At 38.0% G+C, this 9,952-nt stretch overlaps 1 protein-coding gene across 1 annotated transcript; it reads right to left on the bottom strand.

The window, feature by feature from the left end:
• Positions 1 to 1,849: 1,849 nt before the first annotated feature.
• LOC122836554 (melanin-concentrating hormone receptor 2) lies at positions 1,850 to 8,246 on the bottom strand. Its single transcript, XM_044126159.1, has 2 exons — positions 7,621 to 8,246; positions 1,850 to 4,962 (listed from the first exon to the last, which is right to left on the bottom strand). Exons 1-2 carry the CDS (start codon positions 8,022 to 8,024, stop codon positions 4,323 to 4,325), a joined length of 1,044 nt encoding a protein of 347 aa, XP_043982094.1. The 5' UTR covers positions 8,025 to 8,246; the 3' UTR covers positions 1,850 to 4,322.
• Between the last annotated feature and the right edge of the window lie 1,706 nt (positions 8,247 to 9,952).

Here is a 9,952-nt window from a genome sequence, read left to right on the forward strand (position 1 = left end):
TCTGAAACCCCATTGAGTGAGAAATTCTAATTTTTCTTTTTCAGTCCATTGAGATAGTTTATACAAAGCAATCATAGGAGGAGGAACAGTTTCCCCATGTGTTTGGCGCATTTCAGAGCGTGTTTTCCTCGGGAATGTAGGCCCCTAACCGTCATCCCTGTTTACTCTCCAGATTCAATTATCACACTTTATTTTATGAGCTACTGTAGAAACTCCATGAGCTTCTATTTAAATTAAAGCTCATTTTCAGATTTGTTACTTAACTTTAATTGCATTTGTCTTTCCTGAATGACAGCTGTGCTCTGCTCATCCTTTCCTGTCAACTTAATTAAATTGAATGCCTCATTATATGCTGGCAAGACGTAAAAAAAAGAAAAAAAAAGAAGAAGAAGAAGTCAGATATTTCAAGAAGTTTTATCACCTTTCATTTTTAGGATTTGGATAAGAAGATTGATAGCACTCCCACTTCAGCAAAGCAACCAGATATGAAGCAGCAGCACATGTGGCTCCGACAATGAAAATCATTTCTCCTCCTTTTATATTTCTCAATAAAACATGTCAAAAGCATGAAGGCAACTTTTCTTCTTTTTTTTTTGAGCCTTATTTTCTCAGCAAAAAGATGATCATATTTTCTGCAGATAAGAGCTTTATTTCAACTATAAAACGCAAGCATTATTTTAATAAATTACCAGTCTGGCTTTAAAAATAATTCTCATCAGCAGTGCACCACAAAGCAGTAATTCTACAAACCTAAATCATAAAAGTGTTATGAAACCCTCCAGAAGATGAGTCGGAGTGTGAAACCTTTGGCGACATCGGTCTGAAGCTTCTCACCCGAGAATCCATCTAAAAACAAGGATGTGCTCTTATCCAAGGTCACTCGAGGTGACAGTTTGTGTGCCGTAAGACGAAACAAATGTTACGCCATTGCTAAGAGACGAGGCTTTCAGCTACACTATAACTGACAGGGGTTCTTGTTTTATATTAGTCCCCTTGTAAAACCTCCCTCCCCATTCACCACAGTCTGCTGCTGGTGTCATAAAAAAAAAATAGAGCTTGAGAAAAACACTACGGAGCAAAGTCCACTGCTTTTAAGTGGTGTGGTTGAAGATGAATCTGGAATACACCATCCCTGGTTATGAAGTAACAACATTTAATCTATTAAATTAAAACCACAGCCAGCCTTGGGACGCTGGGATGGTAAAATGCAGACCTCAAGTTTGTCATTTGTGAGCATCTGAAAACCACAGCAACTAAATGCAGCAGTGCTGTACAAGTTATATATATATATATATATATATATATATATATATATATATATATATATATAAAAGAAGTCTTTTTTGATCAGCAAAGGTGCAAAGGTTGTGAATACTTATGTAATTGTGATTTCTTGGCTTTCTGTTTTTAATCAATTCACAAAAGTCTGACATAATGGGTGTCTGTGCAGAATTTTGAAGAAACAGATTAATTTAATACAATTTGGAAAAAGGCTGTAACATAATATCAGAGTTAATTCAAGATTGGATGAACTCCTGAGCAGACTTTGCTTGAAATTTAACTAACTTATCAAAATATGAATACATTTAGTATTTTTGTTTCAGTGTACAAGTTAAGAGTTTTAACTAAGGTGAAATTTAACATTCAGAAACAGGATGACTAATTACAGTGTAAAATAACCTTCACAACAGATATTCAGCTTTGAACTCTGGATTGTGTGTGAGAAGCAACAAACTCTGGGGAGCCCCCTGTTGGCCTGGAGGTCACTTACAGCTAGTTTGTTCACGTTTGCCTTCCGTTGGGTCCATTCAAATAATGGAAACCATCTTTTGTCAGCCATCTTTTGCATTTTCAATGTTTATTTAACGATGGGAGGTAACAAAAGCAGATCATAAAATACAAGTCACATTTTTACTAACTACAAATTTCCACAGATTTTACTAAGCCTTGATTGAAGCACAGGGAAGGACTCTTACAGACAAAGCAGAGCACTTCTGGAGGAACATCTGCAGAAGCAATCTGGGTCACAGTACATCACATTTAGTGCTCAAGTGCCACAACAAACATTAAGACACTTTGCAAGACAATAACAAGAGCACTAAATCAGGAAAAACAGAAGAGAGGAATGAAACAGGAACATGTTTGGTTTCATAAACAACTCTTTAAGCCTGAGTTAGTTACTCCACGTTGTTGACAACTTGCTAGAATTTAACTTGAGTAAATCAAAAACAAAAAAACAAAGTCATAAACTAAGTAAACATTATTTTTCAAATGATTAATTAAAATGACTGGAGACCACTGGGTTCTGGTCAGCCATTTTTTTATATTCAGGAGCAACTTTTGAAAACATTATCAATCTGTTTCATTGTTCCTGGCATTATGCTCTATTTTTTTAAACCATAATAAAACAGTCCTTAAGCATTTATTCACTTGTTCTTGACCCATTTGTCATACTTTATTTTAACATCTAATCATATTTAAGAAATAAAGTAAATCTTGTTTTGTACATTTTCTCTCACATTTTATTCTCCACCTGACCGAACGATGATGCAAAAATTATATCAGTCCCTTACAGTGTTTATCTATGAAATACCACTGGATGTTTGCTGAACTCTTTATGAAAATAGTTTTGTAGTCACAGAAGTACACAAGTAAGATACAGAAAACAACACAACGATACGATAAATTACCAACGTAAACACCTGCTTCAACTATACATATATTTAACCCATATTTCAATGTGTACATGTAGTGCCTTGTAAAAGTATTTACACATATTGTCACATTGAAGCACTTTACTGGGACTACAAACCTGCGTACGGAACAGCATGAATGTTTTAAAAAGTCCTATTTGCAGTTTTTCCCCTAAATGATGTCGGAGTAAAATGTATATTTTTGGCCCACATGCAAAACTGTGTGATAGAAGCCAACACTGAACGCACCATCCCCTCAGTGACAAACGGTGGTGGCAGTATCTTGCTGTGGGGCTGAAAAGTGGTTCTAAAAAGCATTAACTCTGGGGAACTGGAATTAAAAGGCACAACATCGTACAATTAGCAAACCACGTATCCTTTTCCTCAAACGTCTGCGCCTCGTCGTGACGGTCTGTCCCGCAAAATCTCAGTGAGATACGATAAAGTTTGAGCTGACAGAACGTGAAACTGTTCAAAGGAGGTGAATACTTTTGCAAGACTTCCTCTCCTGAAGTCACATGTACATTATATACACGTTGCCTCTCCTGAGGCATGTGGCTCAAACATTTCAATACGGCATCAGAATGTTGTGCTGTAAGCAGTCAGAGGAAAGTTAACCGTGGTAATAACTGCACAGACAAAGAGATCGTTGAGTGCTGCTGTATTTTTTCCTTCGTAAAGCAGTCCCTGAGAGGAGTTTCCTGGTACAGCGTTCAATATTTGACGTCGGAAACTGACAGAAGTGGGCTGAACACTGTGTGACTCTGCACTCATCAAAGATAAATGTTGTATTTTTATTTTTTTTAAATACAACATTTCTTACAAACACAATTCATCAGCACAGGACCAGTCGTAACAACAGGCTATAAATACAGTACTTTCCCCATTAGTAAGCGCTTTATAAATGTGACAATCAAATCCTTTAAAGATCCTCTCTGATATGCTGAGAAAACATAGCCAGAGACAACTATATATTATTTTTCTGTATTTGTGTGTTTTTAAATAATAAAGTATATTTTATCATTGCATGTGGGCTTTAGTCACAATTAAACAATAAACACGAGCGAGAACTAGCTCTCACAGGCTTGGACCACTGTTAAACGGACCCTTTACTACACAGTAAATCGAATTTACAAGTCATTTCCATAAAATACGTTCCTCGTTCTGAGCTACAAAGTTTTAAAACCGTGGCAAGTGGCACAGAAAGCTTTACGGCTGCTCAGTTTCAAGACAGAACAGCTCTTATCTGTATCAGTAAACTGTGGATTATTGAGGCCGCTGGTTACAAATCATGAGCCCTTATAGTGACTTCTTGATTGGATTACTTACAGCAGATCATGTCTGTTCAGCCAGAAGACGCCATGGTGGGAACTGGTGAAAGGACCAGTGAAGCTGCGCCGTGGAATTCAGTCCATCATGAGCCGCCTAGTTGTGTGCGGCCTGTGCTTCCTCAGGATTTATCCAACAAAATGACTCTGCCTTTAGTTGAAGTTTATTTTATTGAAGCTGGATTTGATGCTGCTGCTTCAGGGTCTTTTTTTCTTTTTTCTTTTGTGTAATAGCAAATCCATTTACAATTCTAAAAAAGACGTCCACCACCTATTTGGAACACGGTATAAATGAAGCTGACTAGATGACCGTAATGCGGTAGTTGGGGTCGTTTGCCGTGCTGGAGCCGTCGGTTTTGACCACGGTGACCTTGGAGGAGTGCTGCGAGCTGTGCAGCGCGTTCCGCCGGCACAGGCGCTCGCGGTAGTTCTGGGCGAAGATGAGCAGCATGAGCGGGTTGATGCAACTGTGCGAGTAGCTGAGGCAGATGCTGATGTTGTACGCGTAGACGAAGGCGATGGTGGGCCGGTTGTTGCTCAGGTTGATCACCTGGATGACGTGGTAGGGCGACCAGCAGATCAGGAACAAGGCGATGACCATCAGCACCATTTTGGTGGCCCTCTTGGCCCACACCGACTGCTTGCGCTTGACCCGGCGGATGGAGCTGAACACATGGTAGAGGGTGAGCGAATAGAAGGTGCTGATGATGATGAGCGGAATGATGAAGCCCAGGATGGACTGGTAGAGCGTGTACCAGTACATGTCCCCCGGCCCGTCCAGGTACATCATGCACACCTCCATGTGCTCCCTGCGGATCACCTTGGCGTAGATCATGACGGGCACGGTGAGAAGGACGCTGCCCAGCCACACCAGCAAGTTGATCACGATGGTCCACTGCACGGTCCGCCGCTCTGAGCTGGGATGCACAATGGCGATATACCTGCGAGGAAAAGAGATTAAGATATTTATGCCATAAAACTGAGAATCAGGATGATTTTTTTCCAGTGCATAATAAAAATTCTTAGGCGATCATGTTAACGCTGGAGGATCTTGAAATCAGGATGAGACAAACTGCACTACATTAAAATTTCTTTTGATAAAAAGCTACATATTAGGGAGTGCTTGCCAATTTATAGTAAGATGAGATTCTTCCAGCTCTCTGCGTTTGTTGCCGAGAGCTGGAAAAACATGCAAGAAAAAGAGAAATTTAAGTGCAGTAAATTATATACATTCATCCACCTTTTAGTATTGTGTCTTGGCTCTTTGTTAAGATTTTCTGACAACAATTTTGCAATTTTCTAAATGTCACTCTGCTGAAGCTTTAATAGCTGAGAAGATTCTAAAGGATAAATAGGAAAAGGAAAATTACTCTTTATGTGCTTGAAAGACCTATTGTGATAAATTAATTTTTTTGCACGATTTTGTACATCCATTTGGGTCTCTACACCTTCTAAACAATCCGAGCGCTTAACAAAATAACCACCAAGACTTTTCCTGGCAATAAGTTTATGTTTTTTTGGTGACTTGAAAATGAACCATTTCAAAAACTCCCCAGTTGTTAAGTCACAATTGGGTGGCACTGCCCCAATAACTACCAACCTCAGCCAAGCCCAGCCTCTCACCTAGCAACCCAAGCAGAGTTGAACAATGGCTGCAGGAAAAGACAAGTGTTTTGTTGTTGCATTCTTGATGGTTGTGCAGGAGGCTCTACTTCTTCTGCTTCTAGGTCTGACTAAAGGTCAAAGGTTGTGTAAAGGTGCATCTGTGTACAGCAAGGTTTAGTTGGGCGTGGCTGCAACAACTTTTTAGATTTAAAGTGACAACAGGTCCTAAAACAGCTCATTCTGAAAGCTAAAAATAGGCAGAACTGAGCAGGGGAAGTCTCATTGTCTGAGGATCATTTTTTTCATAAAATATAACAAAAATGTTTTCTTTAGCCCACAGACCTATGAAAGGAAGCGTAATAGATCCCCTTTAATGAGGAGAAACTAAAAGCTCTGGGTCTGAAACATATCAATCAATCAATGAATCAATCAATCAATCAATCAAACTTTATTTGTATAGCACATTTCAGCAGCAAGACATTTCAAAGTGCTTTACATCAAATCAGACACAGAAACACAATGAAACATAGAATCAACAACCAAAACAGAACATCAAGTCATGTTCCATCACTAAATTTGTAATTGATTACGTTTCAACTACAACTCTAAACAGGTTGGGTTTTTAGTCGAAATTTAAAGGAAGTCAGTTTTTTCAGCTGTTTTACAGTTTTCTGGAAGTTTATTCCAGATTTTTGGTGCATAGATGCTGAATGCTGCTTCTCATAGTTTGGTTCTGGTTCTGGGGATGCATCATTTATTTAGAGAACATTGTGTTGCCATTGTGTGTTAAATAACACTCTGCTTTGTAGCTCTTGCAGTGCTATTTTGAAAAATACACCAAAAAAAAAACATGAAACTTCACTGACATCCACTCATAAATGCAGTTTTAAAAGAAAATCAATTAAAGAGGCTACTGGATATTAGATATAAAAACTATTCTAGTTTTAATAGCCCATGTCAATTTGGTAAGATGATGTTTACTGTCAAATGCTAAATACTGCATTTTGATTTGCACCCCTAAACACAAAACCAGTTTTCAATTGATGACACGTCCAGCAAACCATACTAAGAGTCATGATTCCCAAATGGAAGAAACTTCTAACAGTGACTGAGTGAAGAGGTCAATAAAGAGCCCAGAATGGCATCTAAACCAGATGAAGGCTGGATCTCTCCAACAGGGCTGAATTGGAGTAAATCTGCCAAGAAGAGAGAACTGAAATTCCTCAACAAAAATTGTAAAGTATTGATGGCATTTGTCATTTTGGTATGAAACTGAAAGCTCTCTTAAGACTAGTGATTCGGAGAGCTTCTGTGTTGGAGTGAAAATTAATGTTTGAACAAAGCTTTAGTTAGAAAAAGTATAATTCCTAAAGTCAAGTCTGCCAACAAGCTTTATCCTGAACACGTCATTGCCATAGAATGTCACACTTAAGCTGCGGTTGCAAAGGAAAAGGTTTTAGAAAACAATACAAACATTTATCGCTATTACACCTATATTTCACTGTAATCTCAAACCGATTTATCTGTTTATGTTTGTTTGTTTGTTTGCTTTTTGTTTGTTTTTACTGGTTTGGACAGTTCAAAAATAATTTTAATAATTAGAAGTAAACCAATGTAGTAGAGTTGGCTAATTTATGAAACTTTTAGCAATAACATAACTTATTCTCAGAAACTTGTTAAAACAAATATACTGTAAATTTGTTATTAGTATATATATATATATATATATATATATATATATATATATATATATATATATATATACATTTTATTATTATTATTATTATTATTATTATTATTATTATTATTATTATATATATATATATATATATATATATATATATATATATATATATATATATATATATATATATATATATATATATATTTTTTCATTTATTTATTGCATTCCAGTCTGTTTTTATTTGTCATGTTTTCATGTCCTTACCTATTATTAAATAAGCTGATATACTGAGACTTAAGTCACCACTTACCGGTCAATGCACAGCACTGTAACTATCCCCACGGTGGTGAACTGGTTGCTGACATCCACCACCACCACCGCCTTGCACATAAAGTTTCCAAAGACCCACTGCCTGTCCCTGACCAGCTGGTGGATGTTGAAGGGCATAACCAGCAAGAACAGCATGTCAGCTATGGCCAAGTTGAGCACGTAGATGTCCGAGACCATCTTCTTCTTGCACGCTGCGACCGCGTAGATCACCAGCGCGTTGGCGATGACTCCGACGGAGCACAGGATGCCGTAGATGGAGGGGAAAATGTGCATGAAGGTGGTGATGTCGATGGGGCTGTAAGGCGCGGCAGTTTTGGTTAGACATGACAAATCACTAAAGTTGGACGATGTTTCGTTTTCGCAGATAATGTCCGTTTCATTCATCTTTAGGCGCCCGCGTTATAAGAATGCAGACCACTGCTGCCGTCTGCTCTCCAAACTTAAGTGCGTAAAAGTTAATTCCTCACTTCCCCGTTAGCGGCGCCGATCGGCGTGAGATTTTGTGTCAAAAAGTAAAAAGAAAAAAGTATGAGCGAGGATGACTACTTGAGCAACAGATGGCATCTGAACCAGCTGTGATCTGGCCAGTAACTGCGCTCAGATGCTGTGGCTGCTCCAAACGCGCTGAGAGCCTCAGTGGACGTGCAGCTCCCCTCCCTTCTGTGATCATATGTGGGCTGTGTGTGTGTGCGTGCGTGTGAGTGTGTGACATAAGCGAGTGAAAAGAATGCTTTTGAACTGGACATCAACCCCAACTTCAAAGTCAAATCTGATTTTATTTGATGAACTACATACTTTTTAAATGACTTCACAAAAACACTAAAAAAAAAGTATTTTCTCACTTGGCGTTTCATGGGATCTTCTACCCCCCAAAATAATGAATCAATAATGTACGTATATGGTTAGTTTATAGTTTCTGCTTCTTTAATCTAAAACGAGGGCGCTTTACTGTGCAGTTCCTGTGTACCTCGTATAATTAATACACTTTTAATATAAATCAATAAATCTTCAGATTCATTCAATCAGACATTGCGAAACAGCATCAATAGGATCAAAAGCAAAAATGTCCCTCTCTCATAGATGTGGTAAACGGCAGTGGCGGCCACCATTAGTCCGGTTGTGAGCACAGCTGCACCACCCACTGCTCTTCTGGCTGTGACACTTCAAACCACGCAGGGCCATCCAAAAATTTAGTTTCCACTCTGCTTTTTCTTTTCTTATTTCTTTTTTTGTTTTTGACAGCCTCTTTTCATCCTTCTGCAATACAAAGCATCAGCGATGAGCTGCTTTTCAAGTATAACAATCCATTCGTTTTTATTTTAAGTGTATCCTCAAAATTTCTTACTCAATTGTAATTCTGCTCTGGAAAATTACACCAGAGAGCACAAGATGTAATAAAAACCAGACTGCTGGTGAGACGTCTGACATTTCTCTATAATGCAGAATGATTATTGTGGTTATTCTCCCGGTTCTCAGGGCACAGATTTACAGTCGCTTGTGTTACCCTTTTCCATAACAAAAGAAAAAACAATATTTCATGAGGACAGGTTGGAGTGATATGAAGGCTGAAAGCTAAAGCATTTGCCAAAAAACAGACCATGCTTGCAGCACATGAATCTTATGTAAGGCGTAACATCTTATCTTAGCTCCTCCTGTTCCAGCTTTATGTGGTTTGCAAAATGCACCTGAAATTGGAACGTTGCTGGAAAGTTAATTGATTTCTCAAAATAATTTCCTACGGTAAAACTCATTTATTGGATTGAGTCATTGCACAGTAAGAGATAAGCTTAATGCATTTATTTTCCACAGTTGTAATACTCTGATAATTTGACTACTACCTGAGACAATTAAAAATAAATACCCCGTTCTGCTGCTGTCAAGTCCTGGACACTTGTGTAAAAGAGCTTTCGATCTCAGTAAAACTTATTTTTTTTAATGGATGTTAAATAAAGACTAAATAAAAAAAAAACAGGTGTTTTAATACAGAACTGCAGCTCAACCGAGAAGCACAAGCAGTTACTCTTCAGTACATTCACTCAATAGTTGGCCGGGGCTTTTTTTGAATGAATTACTGCATCAATATTAGTTCAGATGTTGAGTACAGTGTCTCTTATCCTTCTCACAATAATCCATTGATTCTCAATGAGGATTGGGTCAAGTGAGTCTGCTGACCCATCCAGCACAGTAATCCAATGTTCAATGAAACAGGTACTGGTACTGTTTCAACGACGCCCTGCTGTAAAAATAATATATATAACCCTAACCCTATATATAAATATATATATATATATATATATATATATATATATATA

This window comes from Gambusia affinis, linkage group LG09 (assembly GCF_019740435.1).
Source record: "Gambusia affinis linkage group LG09, SWU_Gaff_1.0, whole genome shotgun sequence".
NCBI classification, from domain to species: domain Eukaryota; kingdom Metazoa; phylum Chordata; class Actinopteri; order Cyprinodontiformes; family Poeciliidae; genus Gambusia; species Gambusia affinis.

What these genes read in the sequence shown, in the direction of transcription:
- LOC122836554 (XM_044126159.1), bottom strand. Translation starts at nt 8,024, where the DNA reads ATGAATGAAACGGACATTATCTGCGAAAACGAAACATCGTCCAACTTT. An exon ending in ACAGTGCTGTGCATTGACCG is followed by an intron (nt 4,963 to 7,620) that starts GTAAGTGGTGAC and finishes TTTTCCTCGCAG; the next exon opens with GTATATCGCCATTGTGCATC.